We start from the raw sequence: 22,699 nt of genomic DNA on the forward strand, positions 1-22,699 counted from the left end.
CAAAAGCCTCTGCACATAGCTTGGGTGGGGCGGGGTCTCAGGGGATCAACAGGGCAGAGCAAGCAGCTATGGCTGATCCTCAGTCCTACCCTAAGAGTCCCCGCGTATCAGTGTCCCGGTAATCACTGCAGGTACCTCTGAGAGAAAGCCACCCTTGAGTTCCGACCGATGCCAGGCAGTCCAATTTCTCCTGTATGAGTCTGGGTCCCCAGAGACTCACCCGGAACTGGAGTTCAGAGCAGTCGGGAGCTTGAGACTCCCTGCCGATTGAAAAAGACAACCGCGTCCTCAGTTGCCAGCCCTTTCCACGTGCGCCTCCGTACCTCTGCACTTTACTTCCGCACCTCCTCTGAGTCTCAGTGTGCTTTTCTCTTTCCTTCTAGTTGTAGAATTTCCACTCAGCCAGCCTTCCTGTGGTTCTGGATGATGTCTGTTTTGTCTTTTAGTTGTATTTTTGAAGTGGTTGTGTGAGGCAGCAATTTCTGGTCTTTACCTATGCCGCCATCTTGGTTTCTCCAAAATAAATAACTTAGTTTAATGTCTGTTAACTAGATTTTGTTAACTTGAGATTTAATTGGCGATTATATGCAAATTGAGATGGAATAATTACATGGGGTTCTTTTTGTTTTCATATTGGCCTGTAAGTTTATATTTCTTATCTCAAATAGGACCAGCAGAATGATAGAAGAAATACAATTCTGGAGTATTCAGAGCTGCCTAAATATCAGGTAAATTCTCTTTAGTATATGTGGGAGTCAAAGTCAATTAAAAATATACCTATGCCTTAAGATGGAAGAAGGAGGTATAAGTTCAGTGGACTTAACATCCTAATATGTAAAAAGCCAGGGCCTGTCACGACCGAAACAACCGGGCGGATGATTGAACAGCAGCCTCCGTGGGGTGACCAGGCCGGCAGGGGGGTTAGTGAGGGACGACCAAACGACTGAACAGCAGGCTGCATGGGGCGACGAGGGCAGCAGGGGCAAACTATAATTCAAAATATAGCTACTGAGTTCTTGAACATTTGTGGGTTATATACCCATCTGAAAACTATAGACCCTCTTCACAGAAAAATGAACATATACAAAAAATTTTCTGTTAAGGTATAGATTTTTACAAATACCTTGAAACACACTCATCAATCCCACATTAGAGTTTCTATCATTGATGGTTCTATAAAACTAATACGTCATTGCAGTATAGCGTATATATCAAAGAAAGTACTTTTAAAGTTTCATCATAGTGTGAACTGTTTATAGATGAAAAGAGAAACAATGTGAAGGTATCAGATCTTCACCATATTGCTTTAATGCAAATCATTACTTTCTTTGGAAAAATAAATCGGTAAAGAAGAATTAGCTATTGAATACCAAAATATGCAGGTAAAACAGTTGAAACATGAATATTTAGAGAAACATTTTTTTGATTCCAAAATAATCCTTCTACAAATAAGAATTTAATAAGGAGGATTGGGTTAGAAACTGATGAGATGTAATGTATTGTCAATGAATACAAATTGGACAATTGGGTAGAAATGTGTAAAAGTCCGTTTATCTTCTCATATCACTTCATAAGCTCAGATGAATTCCAAATTTAAATGTAAAAATTCAAATTATAAAAAACTTAATTTCATAAAAAATTATATAAAACTTTAGAAAATAGAAATACTAAGTTAGTAAAACCAGGGCAGTTTTCTAAGCATATAAAGAATAGAAAATATTAAGGGGAGGATGTAAAGAGATATAAGTACTTAAAAATGTAAAGCATAGATAAGTCAAAGTAATTTAGAAAAAAAATAGAAATTTGACAAGTAATGGTCAGATAGATCTTTGTTATATAAATAGCTAATAGCAACTAATAAGAATGCTACCAAAATACCCCAAAAGAAATTGCCCTTTTCCTCCTTAAACCTCCAAAGCACTATTATCACTGTTCGTGTTAGTATAAAATAGGAGCAACAATAGCAGATGGGGTATTTTGATGCAGTTTTCTTATATTAACATTGAAGAAAATAATTGTAATTTGTAATACACCCTTCGGTGTCCAGGTAGAATAATAAAGCACATTAAACTAAATAGATCTACTTAGGACAATGATTTGAAATTTATTTTAATTGTTTTTAAATTGTGTGTATGTACAATATTCAGAATGATATTCCTTCTGAAAACACTTTGAAACACCTGAGTTCTCATGCTGGATTTACTGAGTGTCACCAAACTTCTATTCCTCTTCATTCAGAACAAGGTGAGTGTTTTGACTCTGAATTATGTTACCAAGCATACACATTTAAGCTTTAAGTGTATTTTATGTATGTTACACATATGAGTAATGAATGTTTCATGAGTCAAGAAGTGAAGATTCCGGTACATAAGTGTTGCTGTAACCTTGAATAAAACACATAATCCTAACATTCTAATACTTTTTAAAATGTTTTTATTGATTTTAGAGAGAGGGAGGGAGAGGGATAGAAATATAGAAACATCGATGAGAGAAATTTTTATCTGTACAGTAATTTATAAAAAATTATATCAATTATAGAAATCATAATTATGATTAGATGAACATGAGATTTTCTGCTATTTGACTAAATTTCTTCAAGGTATTCTGTCAGTTTCATCATCTTGCAAAAGTTTTGCCCGTAGTCTTCTAATATATTTCAGTCTGGTCTTTTTGCCCTTAGAATATAAATTTTGTTAGAAGATTTCTGTTCACCATTTATTCAGAGGTTTTCATTTATTGTATCATTAAGTGGTAAATTCTAAGTTAATTTATAACTTAACATCCTGACTTTTAAAAAAAATAGGTTTATTTCTATTTTATTTAGAATCAACAAAATAGGTATGACAAATGTGGCATCTTAAATCAGGAGGAAAGATGAAGTGTTCTGTTTTTGCCATTACAATGAAATGATACATTTACAAGATTACTAATTACAACATTATTTGTTATAGACAAGATATTGAAATCAGATCAAATGTTCATCTGTAGGTGTTTGGTTAAATAAATTATTATGTATTCATAGTATGAAGTTCTATATAGCATTAAGATTAGAGAGAACTCTGTGTACTGATATACACAGATCTCCAAGGTTAAGCTTTAAAATTCAGCAAACAAAATTCCTTAGATATATAATGTATATTATGCTACCATTTATGTAAAAAAATGAATGGAAGGGAAGGGGTGGTGGGACATATACATAGACCCAAACACCCAAAATATCCCTGAAAGGATACACAAGAAATGTGGGAAAAGAGGAGGAAGAAGAGCAAGATTTTTTCTTCATACTCTTGTTTCCTGTTGCCTTTTCACAAAAATAAATTGAGTAATTTTTATGTCCTGCCAAGAAACCCATGAGCCTCATGTAATTCTGATGTTCAGCAGTGCTTAGGGAAGGATAAATTATCTTATGAATGTTATACTATGCCTAGAAACACTTTGTGTTTGGTTAGTTGTTTTTTATAAAAAAAATTGAGTTGTATAACTTTTGTTTTCCAATTTTCTTTAAGTGAAAAGTAGCAGTAGAAGGCCATCTACAGAAGAAACTCACGAAGTAGACTCCAAAGCAGCTTTACTACCGGTTTGTACATTTCAATTAAACAATGCATCTTTTTAAATGCACATTTGTTAGAGAAGAGCTAAAAGATGGTGATTATTTTAGATGATATCTGGCTTTCAAAAGAATTTTTAACTGAGAAAACTGGTATCTCTATGGTAGTTTTAAAAAAGAGTTTCTTCCTGTAGTGAATAGCCAGGAATTCTTTAAAAAAAAAATTATTAAAAAAAAAAAAAAGGTAGGAACCTCTGTTTGAACTGAAACTTATTATATGAAGTAATTCCCAGCCAATTGAGGTAATAATTTGCTTTTATAAACCCTCCTTAAAAGCAGACTCTGATAGAAAGCAGAAAAATTGTTTCTTTGTAGTTAAGTATAGAAATCAGTGCTCTTAATTATGATCCTGGATTGTCAAGAACATTATTGACTTTTTGCTATACAGAGATAGATTATATTATTAAAATTCATGTTATTTGAAAAAGTTACTTGAATGGGGAAAGGGGGTTCATAAACAGAGTTTCACAGTCACAATTACTTTTTCTGGAAGGATCCATCTTGAACTTAAAGCTGCACAGTATTGCCCCAAATCCAGTTCCATTGAAAATGACCTCTCCCAAGAAACCAGAAACACCAATCAGAAAGGATATGTGCATCCATATGTTCATAGCAGCACAATTCACCATAGCTAAGATCTGGAAACAGCCTAAGTGCCCATCAGTAGATGAATGGATTAGAAAACTGTGGTACATCTACACGATGGAATACTATGCTGCTGTAAAAAAGAAGGAACTCTTACAATTTGCAACGGCATGGATGGAGCTGGAGAGCATTATGCTAAGTGAAACAAGCCAGTCAATGAAGGAAAAATACCACATGATCTCACTCATTCATGGATAATAAAGACCATTACAAACTTTTGAACAATAATAGATACAGAGGCAGAGCTGCCTCAAACTGATTGTCAAACTGCAGTGGGAAGGCCAGAGAGGGTTGGGGGGCAGAAGGGAGGGGAGTAAGAGATCAACCGAAGGACTTGTATGCATGCATATAAGCATAACCAATTTGAATAAAGATTCTTATGCTTTTGCATCGGAAAAAAAATAAATAAATAAAATAATCATTAACATTTAAAAACAAACAAAAAAAAAGATCCATAAAACATTTAGTCTAATAAACATTTGATATCTATTATCAAAAAAAAAAAGAAAGAAAGAAAAGAAAATGACCTCACAATGCCAAATTACAAAGTTCATGGGAGTCAGCGCTGGCCGGTAACTCAGTTGATTAGAGCATTGTCCTGATATTCCAAGGTTGCAGGGTAGACCTCCAGTCAGAGCACATACAAGAAGCAACCAATGAATGTAATAAATAAGTGGAACAACAAAGCTCTTGGGAGTCAACTTAAACAGATAGTATTAGAACTCTAACAACTAAAGATAGCAGAATTATTGGTTACAGATTGTAAAGTATGAGTAAAGTAATTAAAGCCATAAAAGAAAGTATTACAGATATGAAAAAAAGAAAAAATGCTACTCGAAAGATTGGCAAATTTGAAAAAAATCTAGAAATAAATAACTCATTGGAGGTGAAAATAATAGATTAGGCACAGCAGAACAGAGAATTGCTCAATTGGACCAGCATGTAATGTAAAATTATACTTAGATGGAAAATATAATAAACAAAGAAATATGGAAAATACCTCTAAATTGGCCTTGAAAGAATAGACAGAATTTGAATAGATTATAAATGGCTTAGAATTTTGCAAAATGTTGAAATATATGAGGATTTGAATTCAGGAAGTGTAGCCCAAACTGGGGAAGTAAAAATAAATCCACAGCTATAAATATCATTATAAAACTACAGAATGAAAACCACATGCACACATACACACAGAAAAAGACTTCAATGAAAAGTGCCTAAATGTTACTAGTGATTTCTTTGTTAACAATTTGCAGTATTTTAACTTTTCTTTTTTTAAAAAAAAACTATTGATTTCAGAGAGAGGAAGGAAGAGGGAGAATCATTGATTGGCTGCCTCCTGCACGTCCCCAGGGGGGATCTAGCCCTGCAACCTGGACATGTGCTCTGATTGGGAGTTGAAGGTGACCTCCTGGTTCATAGGTTGACGCTCAACCACTGAGCCACACAAGTCAGGCTAATTTTTCTCTTAACACTTTGATGTGTTTTTCTTTTGGCAAGGGGCACATCTTACCTTTGAAGTCATAGAAACAGATGCATATTTAAAGAAAATAAAATAGCTACCAAAAACTAGGCTATATGTTATAGGATGTAACACTCATGAAATTTTTTATTCCACCTTGTGGAATGGCATTATTTATTATTTTTAGCCCTTCATTCTTAAAACATACTATAGGAAACAAACCAGTGCTAAGCATTTCTGATTAATCTAGAGATATTTTTCTTTAACTTTTTTTTGTGTTTGTTTTTGACTAAAGGATTGGTTACAAGATAGACCATCAGACAGAGAAATGTAAGTAAGCCTTTTCTTATTAGCCTGTCAAGTATCATAGTCTTTTTTTTCTCTCTCTTTGCATCATCCCTGTAACACTCCTTTATCAACAGGTAATGATTATTTTAGCATCTCCTGTCTTAACATAGAAGAGATTGGGGAACCTCGTGTATTATGAGTTAATGTATTAATTTAAATTTATAATTGTATCTAGTTATACTATAATTATAGTCAGATTATAATTACAACTACTAAAATCATCCTTATAAATATACAATTATGATTTTATTATTTAGTTTTGTTTTCAACTTTTATCTTGAATAAATTTGTTCAAAGACCTAGTTTTACACTTTAGTTTTGCATTTGCATAATTACTTTGCCCTTCATTCTAAGCAACAAACCTTACACCGGTTTTGGAAAGCACTTTGGTAACTGGAGCAGTAATACACAGAGAGCCTCCCTGCAGGGGGGCCCACTAGAAAGCTGGAAACAAACAGCAATCTAACTGTAATCATCCCCAGAAAGTAAAAATTTTTAGTATAGACTAAAGATAAAGAATAAAAGAATCTCTGTGTTTCCAGCTTGGGAATTAGTATGTTAGGATTCCAAAGAACATTTTAAAAAAGCCTTTGGCATCCATTTGATACTAGAAGTATGGTAGGGTTACACTCTGATATGGACTACTTGAGAAGGGAAGCCAGTTTGATGGAGATTATTCCACAGTGTTTTCCCCATTTCCTTTTGTGCATCAGAAATAGTTGTAAATATATTCAGAAGGAAATAAACCAGATGCCTCATGGATATGCAGTTGTTGAAATTCTTTGGGTACCTTGGCCCTGAATGGCATTTGGAAAACCTGTCTATATCAGACCTCCTCAGAGAATACTATCTTTTATAGCCAAAACCATAGAAAGTAAAATACAGAATAGGTAAAGTTGATTTATTTTTTATTTTTAATCCTCACCTGAGGGTATGCTTATTGACTTTAGAAAGGGGGGGCGGGCAGAGAGAGAAACATCGATGTGAAAAAGAACATCGATAGTTTGCCTTCCATATGTGCCCTGACTAGGAGTTGAACCAAAGCCGTTTAATAAATGAGACGATGCTCCAACCAACTGAGCCACACTGGCTATTTCAAAATTGCTTTAATTTAGCTAACAAGAGAACATTGTCTTAAAGATGTTGACCCTTAGAAGTACCTAGAAAGGTGGAGCTGGTCAGCATTCTTTGGGTGCTGAGAAGAGTGTGGCTTATCAGCAGCAGACAAAGAATGTTTATGTTATTACAAATCAACAGGAAACACCAGGATCAGATAGAATGTAACAACTAGAAAGAGACTGCAAAGGTCCTCTATTCCGGAGGTCCTTTCTAGTCTAGTTCTTTGAGTCCTTAGCAAGGCACAGAGCTGTATAATGGGACAGCTAAGCCTCTAACCCATTTTTCTTTTTCCATTTCACTCTCCTTTACACCTATTTCTCTAATTTGCATTGAAATCATGGAATTAATAGAACCTTCACACTTAGTACCTCCATACATTGATATGAATAATACATTCAGTATTGAAAAAATTTTGTTCAACATTGAGTTTTGCAAAATGACATCTATTTACTTTCCTCTCAGTTCTTTGCCCATCAATTCTGTTGAACTATTTTTAAAATCCTACAGTCATTTTAAGGCATTGTTATATTGAGTCTCCACAAATAGAGATGTCATGGAATATTGCATCATTATATTGAACTATCAGTTTGACACCAGATTACTAATAACATTTATATAGGCATAAATTGGAGGTCCAGGTTGTTGATAAAGTATATACATATGGATATCTACATATTCATGTATGCATTTAGTATTGGCTTAAGGGAAAGGGCAAATATTTAAACAAAAGTGAATCTGGCCCAGCCAGTGTGGTTCAGTGGTTGAGCATCAACCCAAGAACTAAGAGGTCATAGGTTCGATTCCTAGTTGGAGCACATGCCCAGGTTTTGGGCTTGATCCTCAGTAGGGAGCATGCAGGAGGCAGCCCGATAGATGATGTTTCTCTCTCATCAATGTTTCTATCTCTCTATCCCTTTCCCTTCCTCTCTCTAAAAAATCAATAAAAACATTAAAATTTAAAAAAGTGAATCTCAACTTCAGAATTCCTTAGTAATGTATTAAATCATAATTTCATGAAGTAAAAAATTATGGGTAGCTAAAACTAAAGTTATGACATAACTTACAATATATTTTTTGGTATTTCTTTAGACCATCTGAAGAAGGAACATTAAATGGTGAGTTCATGTGGTAGATTTATTATGAAAAAAGTGAGGATCATATATGATTTATTATAGCAAGTACTACATTATCCTAAAATTTTAGATTTTGTGTTTTAAAAAGCCAATGCAATAGAAAGTTCTTCCCTCAGCTAGTTTTTCTTCAATATAGATGTTTCACAAACACATGAAGTCACCGTGTGAATGATGACCTCTCTACTGCCACCCACCCCTGCTTCCCTGCAGCTCAGCCTGCTCTTTTCCTTTTATTCCTTTTTAGTGAATGATGCTGTTTCAGTTAGGTAGTTAAAACCTGAGTGGGAGTTATTCTTGATCCCTTGACCTTGCACGCACAAAGTCCTGTTGTAGTTACCTCCTAAATATGTCTAGAATTTATCTTCCACTATACATCCTCCTTTCAGTTTAGAACCTCATCACTTTTACCAGTAAACCTTTTATTGAAGTGTATAATATGTATACAGAAGAGTGCAGGTAAGCCTCCATGTCAGTGAATTCTCACTAAGTGAGCATATCCATGTAATCAGCCCCCAGATCCCGAAACAGAATATTGTCAACATTCCAGCTTCTTGTGTCCTCTTGTTAGAACCTCTGTCCCCAATAATACAATAGATGGGTTTGTATGAGTGTGAGAGTGTGTGTGTGTGTGTGTGTGTGTGTGTGTGTGTAGTATATAAATTGAATCATACAATATGTACTCTTGTGTCTAGCTTCCTCCTAACATATGTTTTATGAAATTCATCAGTATTGCTGTGTGTAGTGGTATTTATGCATTCTCACTACTATACACAATTTCCTTGTGTGAAAATACTGAATTTACTTATCCATACTATTATTTGATGGGCATTTTCAGTAGCTTCCAGTATGTGGCTATTATGAATAGTGTTGTTAGGAGCATTCTTGTCTGTATTGTTTGAGAAATATACCTAGGTATAGAATTGCTGGTAGTAGGGTATGAGTATGTTCACATTTAGCAGTTACTGCCAAATAGGTTTCCAAAGTGGTTGTGCCAGTTTGTCCTCCCTTCTGGTCTATCTTCTGTTCTGTCACCAAAATGATTCTTCTGAAAGATCTGAGCTTGTCACTCCTCTGCTTTACATTTTCCTCACTGTCATTGTACAAAGCCCAGTGTCCTTTCTTAGTACAGTATATTGGGCTCTTAACAATTTGTTCCTTGCTTTTGTAGCTTTACCTCCTCTAGCTATGCCTATCGTCTTGCTCATTAATTTGCAATCTTGGTTACATATCCGAATACTATATGTAACCAATACTATATGTAGGGAATCATTTGTATGATGATACATACCTACAGAATTAGAATAATTTGGAGTGAGCTCTGGGTAGGTGTATGTTGAAAAAACCCTATAGATCATTCTAATATCAGCTCTCAAATTCTTAAACTAGGAGGTGTTTGGTACCCCCTCCTCTATAGTCCTATTTTGTGTGTATGTAGTTATGTATATACTAGAGGCCCGGTGCACGAATTCGTGCATGGGTGGAGTCGGGCTGACCCACCCTGATGGGGGCCCATTGGGCCAGGCCGGTGGGGGAGGGGGGGAGGCGCAGATGGTTGGCCAGCCGGCCCCGCCCCTGATCAGGGTGTTAGGAGCCTTGGGGCCCGGATCAGGCCAGTTGGCTGCCGCAGTGCACGTCATAGCCACTGGTTGTCCTGGTGGTTCTGCCGTTCCGGTCGCTGGGCTTTTACATATCCTATATAATAAAAAGCTAATATGCAAATAGACTGAACAGTGGAACAACTGAACAACCGGTCGCTATGACGTGCACTGACCACCAGGAGGTGCGCGTGGAACATGGTGGGTGTCTGTAGCAGGCGGCACAGCGCAGAGCATGGCGGGTGTTGGCAGCAGTGGGATGGTGGAGCAGGTGAGCAGGGGTGCCAGACCAAAGCGGGGTGCCAGTTGCTGTCATTGGGGTGAGCCTCTGGTGGTTACTGAAAATTCTTTGCTCCCATGTGCCACGGTCCTGCCCAGTGCTTGCACCTGCTGCCAGTGCTGGCCCCACTTGCAGCCGGCGTCGGAACCACTGCTTGCACCCACTGCTGGTGCCTGGCACTGGTCCCGATCGCTCTGCATCATTAATGGATATGAGCAGCTGCTGCTGGCCCTGATTGCCTCTGAGGGCTTCTCCACCCCCCCTGCCCCCAAGGGGCGATTAGGGAAGCAGCCGCTGCTGGCACCTGCTGCCGGCACTGGTCCTGCTTGCACCTGCTGCTGGTGCCGGCCATAATAGCTCTGCGCCATCAACAGCTGCAAGCGGGGCTGCTGGCAGACAGGGGACCGGGGGGCTGTGGTGGGAGGGGCCGGGTGAGGGCGTAGAGGATGGGCCGAGACCCACCCCTGTGCCCACTGCAGCCTCACAGCCCACGGTTCCTTTGAAGGTACATGAATTTGTGCACTGGGCCCCTAGTATACATACTATATGCTTATCACACAGCATTAAAACTTTTGACTAACCTCCTTCTGCAAGACAATAGGATATTTTTTCATTTGTATTCTAGAAGCTTAACACACAGCATATTCCACTTATTTTCCATCTTTCTCACTACAATTAAAAAGTAAAGTCCTCAACTAAATTTAGAGATGGAGGGGCTTTTTTCATATGTTTCACAATACAGAAATTCATCTTTTCATGGTCATCACACTAAAATAGTTACATGGCCACAGGCCCCAGCCCCCAAAGGTCCAAAACTAAAAGATATTTCTCTTTTTGAGCATGGGGTGTAGAAGCATGCACTTAGGACAGCAGAGTGTGAAGCATGTGCTTTTCTCTTCCAGGTGTCTGAGTGCACACTTACCACTAATCTGACATAGTGCAATGGGGTAATATGGCACATGATGGACATGTTTCGTTGTTTTTTATGTTTTTGTGAAGAGAGAGTTTACATAAAGGAAACTTAGGATGATTGTATGAGAATATCTGTCTGAGCAAAAATTTATGCTGCATTAGTACCTTTAAAAGGGTCTCATTTGTTTGATATTGTAGGTCTTGCTTCTCCATTTAAGGCAGTTATGGATACAAATTACTATTACTCAGGTCAGTAACATTAAAAACAACATTTAATAATATTTTTAGCTTTTAGGGATTTCATTTTTTCTCTCTCATTTTTATACAGCTGTGGAAAGAAATAACTTGATGAGATTATCCCAGAGCATTCCATTTACACCTGTGCCTCCAAGAGGTAAATCCAAAAAGTAAAGAAATAAAGGGGGAAAATCAGTCCTCTATTAATATATGATTTTTAGTTACAACATAGAACATGGGTGTTAATAGACGAATCACATTAAGAAGTGTTGATTTCATATAAATTTAATTAGCGTGACTACTACAAGAGTCAGGTATGTTTATAGAAAAAGGAAGTATCAAAAGTATTGAATTTCTGTTTTTTGTATATGCAGAATCAGTGGTGTACTCTAATTCAGATAAATTCTTAATTCATTGTCTAGTAATGAAAGCATAGATAAATTGACATCACGGGGTTTGTGGAACAGAGACTTCTAACCTCTTGTCTAACAGTTTAATTTAGAAGTGTATACTAGTCTGGTCGCTTTCTAAAAGTTTGTTGCCCTTTATAAAACTACAACTTAGCTCATTCTTTTATTCCTTACTTTATTTTAACCAGATACCTTTCAGTTTTTATTCTACATTGTCATTTTTAAAGTGTCATAATTTGACCTCAGAATGTATTCATTCATGTTGCAGGTGAGCCCGTCACAGTGTATCGCTTGGAAGAGAGTTCGCCCAGCATATTGAATAACAGCATGTCTTCTTGGTCACAGTTAGGCCTCTGTGCCAAAATAGAGTTTTTAAGTAAAGAAGAGATGGGAGGAGGTTTACGGAGAGCTGTCAAAGTACAATGTACCTGGTCAGAACATGATATCCTCAAATCAGGGCATCTTTATATTATCAAATCCTTTCTTCCTGAGGTGGTTAACACATGGTCAAGTATTTACAAAGAGGATACGGTTCTACATCTCTGTCTCAGAGTAAGTGCTGATGAATGCATAACAGTGGAACATTATGTTTTCACTTCTGAAGTATAATAAACCAAATAAAATCTTAGTGGTAATGTTGAACAAGGGTTTGTTTTTTTCTGTTCTGTAGGAAATTCAGCAACAGAGAGCAGCACAAAAGCTCACATTTGCCTTCAACCAAATGAAGCCCAAATCCATACCATATTCTCCGAGGTAAGTCTTTAAATTTTTCTGGGATATATAAATGTTATGTGGATAGCGTTCTCTTTTCACCTTATTATTGATGTTGAATATGTAACTATTTGTTTATTTTAAAGATCAATTAGAACTTTTTTAACAAAACTGCTAGTAATATCTTTAACTATTTTTCATAAGGTTCCTTGAAGTTTTCCTGCTGTATTGCCATTCAGCAGGACAGTGGTTTGCTGTGGAAGAATGTATGACTGGAGAATTTAGAAAATACAATAATAATAACGGTGATGAGATTATTCCAACTAATACACTGGAAGAGATCATGTTAGCCTTTAGCCACTGGACTTATGAATATACAAGAGGGGAGTTGCTGGTACTTGATTTACAAGGTAAATCGATTGAAATATTACTGAAGTGAAATTGTGCAGTAGGTTCTCAACTATTCATGTGTTATGAATAATGTACAGAAATCTGCTAATTTATAGGTAGATAAAATCTTAGGTCAGTAGAATCTGTTTTAAAAGCAAGTCAATAACAGCCATAGCATATAGCCATCAGAGCCCTGAATCGTGGCATATGCCTATCTTAATTGTTATTTAGGTAATACAGATATTTTGATAAGCAAAATTACCCTATTCTGCTCTTACATGTGTAGCCTTATTCTTTTAAAAGTATGAAGACTGTTTCTTTAAAACACTAACAAGTATCTCTATTGTTCCTGATGTTATGTTTTATCTCTTACTGTGAACTAAAATACCTAAATTTTAGTGGCTTAAAACAATCATTTTATTTGCTTGTAGTTCTTTGGTTGGGGAATTTGGATGGGGCATAGTGGGGATTGCTTATCTCTGCTGTTCCCTTGGAGGGTTTGAATGACTGGATACTAGCTTGCCCAGCCTGACTGGAGTCAAATGTCTGAGGTCTCTGGTCAGTGATAGCTGAATATGTCAGTTCTCCAGCAAGTTCTCTTAGCTCATTTTGTTTTCTCATAGCATCAGAGTTTCAGGTAGCTAGGCTTCTTTCATGGTAGCTGGTTTCTTCCAGAGAGAAAGCAGGAACTCTTAGATCCAGCCCAGATTCAAATGGCAGGGAATATATTCCAGCACTTGATCAGTGGAGCAGCATGTTAAAAAACAAACAAAACAAAAAAACGTGGCTTGGAGAGGGCAGGTTTGCTTAATGTAATGTCAAGTGCAGCTTCATGGCAGGGTCAGAGGAAAGTAAAACTGAACAAGTTTCCAGCTCTGCCTGGATGATAGTTTTACATTATAGCTATTTTTTTAAAATATATTTTATTGATTTTTTACAGAGAGGAAGGGAGAGAGATAGAGAGTTAGAAACATCGATGAGAGAGAAATATCGATCAGCTGCCTCCTGCACATCTCCCACTGGGGATGTGCCTGCAACCAAGGTACATGCCCTTGACCGGAATCGAACCTGGGACCTTTCAGTCTGCAGGCCGACGCTCTATCCACTGAGCCAAACCGGTTTCGTCATAGCTATTTTTTATATATTGATTTCAGAGAGGAAGGGAAAGGGAAAGAGAGATAGAAACATCAATGATGAGAATCATTGATCAGCTGCCTCCTACATGCCCCCTACTGGGGATCCTACCCCCAACCCAGGCATGTGCCCTGACTGAGAATCCAACTGTAATCTCCTGGTTGACCAATGCTCAACCACTGAGCCACCCCGGCTGCGTCACAATCTTATTCTTTATGTTATCTGAATCTTTTTTAGGAAGATATAGTCATACAGGGTGGGGCAAAAGTAGGTTTACAGTTTTTTTAAATGGCCTATAGATTATGCCTCTAGTTTTTCTTTGCTAAATGAAGTGCAACAATGGCAGATCGTGTAGACCTTTTGTATAAGCAGATAGTTGTTTGCAACCTTGGCCCTGTTGCATCAGAAGCTGGTGTCATCAGGAGCACACCTACCGACTCTGACACTTAACTCTGAGTCACAATTGCAGGAGTTGTGTTCTGGGTGCAATGTTGAAGTCATAAGACAAGCTATGAAATATCAAGAGAGAAAAACTACACTCTTTTGAATAATTTAACATTATGTAAATGATGCTGCTATAAAATCTCTCATGACTATTTTTATTATGCAAATGTCAACATTTATATAAATTAACTTTTTTACATATACATATAAAGGTGTGGGTGAAAATTTGACTGACCCATCTGTGATAAAAGCGGAAGAAAAGAGGTAATAAATTTTAATAAGTTTATTAAGACAATTTCATATTTTCAAGTTCTACATTTCTACTTGTATAAACTAACCTTTTTTTATTTAAACTACCAATGCCATAGATCCGGTGATATGGTTTTTGGCCCAGCAAATCTAGGAGAAGATGCAATAAAAAACTTTAGAGCCAAACATCACTGTAATTCTTGCTGTAGAAAGCTTAAACTTCCAGGTAAACATTTTCTTAATCAGTGTAATGTATAAATTGTTAGTAAAATTTGTTATTGCAGTACTTTATAAGGCCAGAGGTACAAATATATGTTGTTGGCTATACATTAATTGATGCTTTCTTTCTTTATAAAAACACAAAGTTTATTCATTTAATATATACTTATTATGTGTGTGCTAGATGCCAGGAATTGTGCTATATGTTGATAATACAATAGGGAACTAGACAAGCATGGTCCCTGCCCTCATTGGAGTTTAGTCAGATCTTGAAAACTAACAAGATTAACAGAGTTACAGGCAGAAAAAAATGCAACAGGTAAGCAGATTACCTAATACAAACCTAGAGGTCAGGGAATGCTACCAAGGGAACTGACAGTTTTGTCTAAAACAGAAGAAGGAATAGACTTTCAAGTTAGCCTGTCAAAGAGTTGGGGAAAGAGTATTTCATGTAGCAGGAATAGGAGCTAATCTTTGTATTTGAAGAATTACAAGCTATTATTGAATTGTAAGTTAAAGTGTAAACGAGTGGTTCTAACCTTTTGGTGTGCATCAGAATTTCTTGTGGAATTTTTTAAAAATTATGGATTCCTGGGATTCACCCTTATGCTGCATTTTTAAAAGTCCCTCTCATTATAAGTAATAATGTAGTCGTTGAAAGCTTGGACTTAGGAGCCAGACTGCATGGTTCAAAAAAAATACCTATATTATAATATCTTTTTTGTTGATTTCAGAGAGGAAGGGAGAGGGAGAGAGAAACAGAAACATTAATGATGAGAGGAATCATTGATCAGCTGCCTCCTGCACACCCTCTATTGGGGATCGAGCACACAACCTGGGCATGTGCCCTTGACCACCAGCAAACCTGGGACTTTTTAGTACACATGTCGACGCTCTATCCACTGAGCCAAACCAGCTAGGGCAGAAAATACCTATATTGTAGAGGCTTTTTTTTCTTTTTTGGTATACTGACCTTATATCCTGCAATCCTGTAACCTTGCTAAACTCGCTTAGTTCTAAATTTTTAGGAGGTTTTTGTTTGTTTGTAAACTTTTTAGAATTTCCTGTATAGAGACTGAATAGTTTTTTGGGGGGAGGGGGGGACGTTGTATTTTTAAAAAATATATGTTTTTATTTTATTTTATTTATTTATCTATTTTTTTTTGATATAAAACTATTTTTTCTTGTTACAAGTTTCTATGTCACATTGTTAAATCTGAAGTCTGAGATCAAGGAATATAGTACCACCTAAATGAACCATATGTGGCATTGTTGCACACTTCTGTCCCTAGGATGGCTGGAGTGCTCTTAGGACTTAACATAGCTTATTTCTAAGAAACGACAAACACAAAACCCAAAAAACTAATACATGGAAGGCAAAAGTGAGTCTATGGAATGGTTTAAACAACTTTTAGGCTCTCAATACTGAAGGATAAACCTTTGGCTTGAAATTTTTTAAAAATATATGTTTTTATTTTATTTATTTTTCTATCTATCTATTTTTAAAGAGAGAAGGGAAGGGAGAGGGATGGAGAGATAGAAACAAGGATGGATTGGCTGCCTTTGGCACGCCCCCTACTGGGGATTGAGCCCCCAACTAGGGCATGTGCCCTGGCCCGGAATCGAGCCAGTGAACTCTGGTTAAAGGGTTGATACTCAACTGCCGAGTCATACCAGCTGGGCAGTAGATACAGTTTTATTACCTCCTTTCCAACCAGTATGCCTTTTACTTTATTTAAATAGGAATAATGTGAGTAGACACCTTGCTTTTCTTCATAATCTAAGGGGAAAGCATTCAGTCTTTTACCATTAAGATGATGTTACCTGTAAGGATTTTGTAGATGCGCTTTATTGGGTTGGGGACATATTCTACTACTACAGACAGTCCTTGGGTTACATCGGACTCAACGTACGTCGTTTCGTGGTTACATTGCCATCTCCCATTTATTTATTAAAAAAAATAAAGTTCTGTCATTTTGACGTATGTACATCTGTGCTTTATGTTTTTTATTATTTATTTACCACAGTAAAGGTCAGGAATCGTTATCTTTCTTACAAATTTTTTTTTACTGTTTCACTTCATTACTGCTGTGTATGTGCTCCATGTGAGTGACGTAGGTGCTTATGTAGGTGGGTTCGGTGAAAATCGAGTTACGTCGCGTCGTAGGAACGGATCTCCGACGAAACCGAAGGACCTACTGTACTTGTTTCTTGAAAATGCTTATCCTGAATGGATATTGAATTTTGTCAGATGTTTTTTCTGCATCTATTTATGTGACCATTTGGTTTTTCTTCTTTAGTTGGTTAATATTACATGGATTGATTTTTGAAATGTTGAACCAGTCTTGCATTATCAGGGCACACTCCACTTTATCATGGTAAATTATCTTTTTTATGTATTTCTGGATTCAGTTTGCTAATATTTTCTTGAAAATTTTTATTTCTGTGTTCATAAAGAATATTGATCTATGGCTTTTTTTTTTCTTCCACTTTATGATAAATTATCTTTTTTATGTATTTCTGGATTCAGTTTGCTAATATTTTCTTGAAAATTTTTATTTCTGTATTCATAAAGAATATTGATCTATGGCCTTTTATTTTTTTCTTATACTTTCTTTGTCTTGTTTTGGTATCAAGATATACTAACCTTAAAAATAAGTAGGAAGTGTCACACCTCTTCCCTTTTGGGGGACAGATTGTATGGAATTGATATCATCCTTACTTTAAATGTTTGGTAGAATTGTCTAGTGAAATCATCTAAGTCTGAAGTTTTCTTTGTCAGATGGTTTTCAACTAATTTTTTTTTTTATATAAATGTATGACTGTTGGGGCGATCAGTTTCTTTTTGAGTGAATTTTAGTAGTTTGTATCTTTCAAGGAATTGGTTCATTTAATTTAAGTTGGCAGATTTATGGCCATAGAGTTGTTTATATTATCTTATTTTTTTAACTAGAGGCCCAGTGCACGAATTCGTGCACCAGTGGGGTCCCTCGGCCTGGCCTGTAGGATCGGGCTGAAACTGGCTCTCCGACATCCTCCGAGGGGTACTGGATTGTGAGAGGGCTCAAGCTAGGCCGAGAGACCCCATCAGTGCACGATCGGGGCCTGGGAGGGACCACATCCCAATCCAGACCCCAGCAGCAAGCTAACCTACCAGTCAGAGCGTCTTCCCCCTGGTGGTCAGTGCACATCATAGCATCATAGCAACAACTCGACCAGTCGACTGTCTGCCCCCTGGTGGTCAGTGCATGTCCTAGCTAGTGATTGAGCGGCCTTAGCATATCATTAGCATATTACGCTTTGATTGGTTGAACAGACCAGACACTTAGCATATTAGGCTTTTATTATATAGGACTAGAGGCCCGGTGCACAAAAATTTGTGCACTGGGGGGGGGGAGTCATACCAGCTGGGCAGTAGATACAGTTTTATTACCTCCTTTCCAACCAGTATGCCTTTTACTTTATTTAAATAGGAATAATGTGAGTAGACACCTTGCTTTTCTTCATAATCTAAGGGGAAAGCATTCAGTCTTTTACCATTAAGATGATGTTACCTGTAAGGATTTTGTAGATGCGCTTTATTGGGTTGAGGACATATTCTACTACTACAGACAGTCCTTGGGTTACATCGGACTCAACGTACGTCGTTTCGTGGTTACATTGCCATCTCCCATTTATTTATTAAAAAAAATAAAGTTCTGTCATTTTGACGTATGTACATCTGTGCTTTATGTTTTTTATTATTTATTTACCACAGTAAAGGTCAGGAATCGTTATCTTTCTTACAAATTTTTTTTTACTGTTTCACTTCATTACTGCTGTGTATGTGCTCCATGTGAGTGACGTAGGTGCTTATGTAGGTGGGTTCGGTGAAAATCGAGTTACGTCGCGTCGTAGGAACGGATCTCCGACGAAACCGAAGGACCTACTGTACTTGTTTCTTGAAAATGCTTATCCTGAATGGATATTGAATTTTGTCAGATGTTTTTTCTGCATCTATTTATGTGACCATTTGGTTTTTCTTCTTTAGTTGGTTAATATTACATGGATTGATTTTTGAAATGTTGAACCAGTCTTGCATTATCAGGGCACACTCCACTTTATCATGGTAAATTATCTTTTTTATGTATTTCTGGATTCAGTTTGCTAATATTTTCTTGAAAATTTTTATTTCTGTGTTCATAAAGAATATTGATCTATGGCTTTTTTTTTTCTTGTACTGTCTTTGTCTTGTTTTGGTATCAAGATAATACTAACCTTAAAAATAAGTAGGAAGTGTCACACCTCTTCTCTTTTGGGGGACAGATTGTATGGAATTGATATCATCCTTATTTTAAATGTTTGGTAGAATTGTCTAGTGAAATAATCTAAGTCTGAAGTTTTCTTTGTCAGATGGTTTTCAACTAATTTTTTTTTTTATATAAATGTATGACTGTTGGGGCGATCAGTTTCTTTTTGAGTGAATTTTAGTAGTTTGTATCTTTCAAGGAATTGGTTCATTTAATTTAAGTTGGCAGATTTATGGCCATAGAGTTGTTTATATTATCTTATTTTTTTAACTAGAGGCCCAGTGCACGAATTCGTGCACCAGTGGGGTCCCTCGGCCTGGCCTGTAGGATCGGGCTGAAACTGGCTCTCCGACATCCTCCGAGGGGTACTGGATTGTGAGAGGGCTCAAGCTAGGCCGAGAGACCCCATCAGTGCACGATCGGGGCCTGGGAGGGACCACAGGAGGGCTCCAGGGTGTCTAGTTTGTCTCGCTCATCCCAATCAGCCAGACCCCAGCAGCAAGCTAACCTACCAGTCAGAGCGTCTTCCCCCTGGTGGTCAGTGCACATCATAGCATCATAGCAACTGGTCGACCAGTCGACTGTCTGCCCCCTGGTGGTCAGTGCATGTCATAGCTAGTGATTGAGCGGCCTTAGCATATCATTAGCGTATTACTCTTTGATTGGTTGAACGGACCAGACACTTAGCATATTAAGCTTTTATTATATAGGATGTCTGTGGTGAATTACCTGTTATTATGGTAATGCTTTTGGTTTCTTGGTCAGTCGGCCTAAGGTGTGTCAATTTTATTGATATTTCAAAGCACCAGCTTTTGTTTTCGTTGTTTTACTCTATTTTCTGTTTTCTTTCATTGATTTATTCTCTTTATTATTTCCATCTTTCTGTTTTCTTTGTGTTTACTTTGTTTTTCTCTAGTTTGTTAAGGTTTATTATTGATTTAGATTGGAATTGGCTTGGATTATTGGTTTGAGATCTCTTTTTCTTTTTTTTAAATATATTTTTATTGATTTCAGAGAAGAAGGGAGAGGGAGAGAGAGATGGAAACATCAATGATGAGAGAGAATCATTGATCAGCTGTCTCCTTCACACCCCCAACTGCGGATTGAGCCTGAAACCCAGGCATGTGCCCTGACTGGGAATCGAACCAGCGACCTCCTGGTTTGTAGGTTGATGCTCAACCACTGAGCAGCTGGGTGAGACCTTCCTTTCTAACAAAGCAATTAGTGCTACAGATATCCCTCTAAGCATTGTGTTAGCTACATCCCATAAATTTTGGTATGTTTTATTTTCTTTAAAATGTTTTTTATTTCTCCTGAGACTTCTTTGACCTATGAATTACTTAAAAGTGGGGTTTTTTGTGTTTTTTTTTTTGTTTTTTAGTTCTCAAATATTTGTAAATTTCTGGTTATCTTTCTGTTGTTGATTTCTTGTTTAATTTCATTATAAGAGAACATACTTAAAATGATTTCAATTTTTTAAAACTTTACCATATATAATATATAGCCTGTCTGGTGAACATTGCATATCCACTTGAAGAGAATATTCTGTTGTTGGGTAGTGTATCTATACATGCTAATTAAGGAGCCCTGGTCAGGTAGCTTAGATGTTGAGAGCATCATCCCCATATGCCAGAGATATCTGGTCACGACACATATAAGAATCAACCAATGAATGCATAAATAAGTGGAACAACAAATCTCTCTTTCTCTCACACACACATATCAATAAATTTAAAAAAATTTTAATGTTTATTAAGGAAAGTTTTTTGATAGTGTTAGGTTTTTATATTCTTGTTGATTTTCTGACCAGTTGTTCTGATTACTTAGAGACCTCATTTCTAAGTATAAATTTGGATTAATTTGTTTTGCCATTCACTTCTATTAGTTTTTCCTTCATATGTTTTGAAGCTTTGTTCTTAGGTGCATACACATTTACAGTTCTTAGTCTTCTTAGTGAATTGATTGTTTTTATCATTATGTAATGTCATGGTAATTTTTTTGTTCTTAAGCTTACTGTGTCTGATATTAACATAATATTCTAACTCTTTTTTTTTCTTTGTTAATCCTTACCCGAGGATATTTTCCCCATTCATTTTTTAAAGAGAGTTGAAGGGAGGAGGATGGAGGGAAGGAGAGAAGTAGAGAGAGAGGTGTGAGAGAGATACATCTACTGGTTGCCTCCCACACACACCCCCAACTGGAGCCTGGGATTGAACCTGCAACCGAGGCATGTGCCCCTGACTGGGAATCGAATGTTCAACCTGTCAGTGCATGGGCCAACGCTCTAACCACTGAGCGTACTGGCCAGGGCTCTAGCTATCTTGATTAGTGGTTTCATCAGATGTCTTTTTCCCCATTTTTTACCTATACATATTGATTATATTTAAAGTGCGTTTCTTGTAAATAGCATATAGTTGGGTCCTATGTTTAATTTGTCTTTTGAAATCTGATAATTTCCATCTTTTCATTGATGTTTTAGAACCTTTATATGTAATGTAATTGTTGATGTAGTTAGTTTTAGACCTATTTTGTGTGGATTTTTTTTTCTGATTGATATCTGGTTTGTGTTTTTGGGGGGAGGGGTCTGCCTCTCTGTTTTAGTATTCTATATTTTATCTTTACATTTAGTTTTTTACTGATCGCTTTCATTTTCTTTAAGAAAGTGTGTATTTTTGCCTTCATTCCTGTAGGATATTTTCACTGGATCTAGAATTTTAGGTTGGCATTGCTTTCTTTTTAAGCACTTAAAAAATATTCTGCTGCCTTCTAGCCTCTATTACATCTGATGAAAACTTCACAGTCATTTGAATTGTTCTTACAGCTCCTTTCAAGATTATTTTTTTGTCTGGTTATCAGCAGTTTGATTCTGATTCATCTAGTTTTTGCTTCCTATGAGCTTATTCTGCTTTAGGTTTATTTAGCTTCTTGAATTTGCATATTTATGATCCTTATTAAATTGGGGGAGTTTTTAGCTGTTTTCTGCAAATATTTGTTCTTCATCAGTCTATTCATTTTTTTTCAGGCTCCCATAATAAGAATATTAGAACTTTTGATACTGTCCCCCAGAACTTGAGACTCTGGTTTTCCCCTGGTTACATGATTAGTTAACAGCATTATCAGGGCTTGAATTATAATTGTATTTTGTGTACAATACAGCTACACATACGTTTGCATTCCCTAAGTCCATACTGGCATAGGTTTGATTGCAAAATTTATAAAAAATTATTCATGCACTAGCAAATATATACTTGGATAATTAAATATAAGCTGTTACTCAAATTAAAAGGAACAGCTCATATTCTAAAGGTCAGTTCTATTTTGTCTATAAATAATAAAAGCCTAAGCGACCATCACAACCAAACGGACAACCGAACAGGCTGCATGGGGCCACTAGGCTGGCAGGGGGTTAGTGAGGGACGACCAAACGACTGAACAGCAGGCTGCATGGGGCGACCAGGGCAGCAGGGGCGTTAATGAGGGACGACCAAACAACTGAGTAGCAGGCTGCGTGGGGC

The 22,699-nt window shown here is 36.8% G+C and overlaps 1 protein-coding gene across 2 annotated transcripts in view; it reads left to right on the forward strand.

Annotated features, from left to right (window-relative positions):
- TRPM7 (transient receptor potential cation channel, subfamily M, member 7) overlaps positions 1–22,699 on the forward strand; it is a 128,610-nt gene that overhangs the window by 102,585 nt on the left and 3,326 nt on the right. For both annotated transcript variants that reach the window (XR_001361634.1, XM_005863943.2), the window contains exons 28-39: positions 669–728; positions 2,148–2,244; positions 3,507–3,577; positions 6,010–6,044; positions 8,271–8,296; positions 11,300–11,350; positions 11,430–11,495; positions 12,017–12,300; positions 12,419–12,501; positions 12,664–12,869; positions 14,640–14,691; positions 14,796–14,902. Coding sequence is in view for 1 of the 2 variants with exons in the window: in XM_005863943.2 (XP_005864005.1) it covers positions 669–728; positions 2,148–2,244; positions 3,507–3,577; positions 6,010–6,044; positions 8,271–8,296; positions 11,300–11,350; positions 11,430–11,495; positions 12,017–12,300; positions 12,419–12,501; positions 12,664–12,869; positions 14,640–14,691; positions 14,796–14,902 (1,138 nt within the window). In the remaining variant the exon portion in view is untranslated. The remainder of the gene's footprint in view (positions 1–668; positions 729–2,147; positions 2,245–3,506; positions 3,578–6,009; positions 6,045–8,270; positions 8,297–11,299; positions 11,351–11,429; positions 11,496–12,016; positions 12,301–12,418; positions 12,502–12,663; positions 12,870–14,639; positions 14,692–14,795; positions 14,903–22,699) is intronic.

Source organism: Myotis brandtii, unplaced genomic scaffold (genome assembly GCF_000412655.1).
Source record: "Myotis brandtii unplaced genomic scaffold, ASM41265v1 scaffold182, whole genome shotgun sequence".
Taxonomy (NCBI): domain Eukaryota; kingdom Metazoa; phylum Chordata; class Mammalia; order Chiroptera; family Vespertilionidae; genus Myotis; species Myotis brandtii.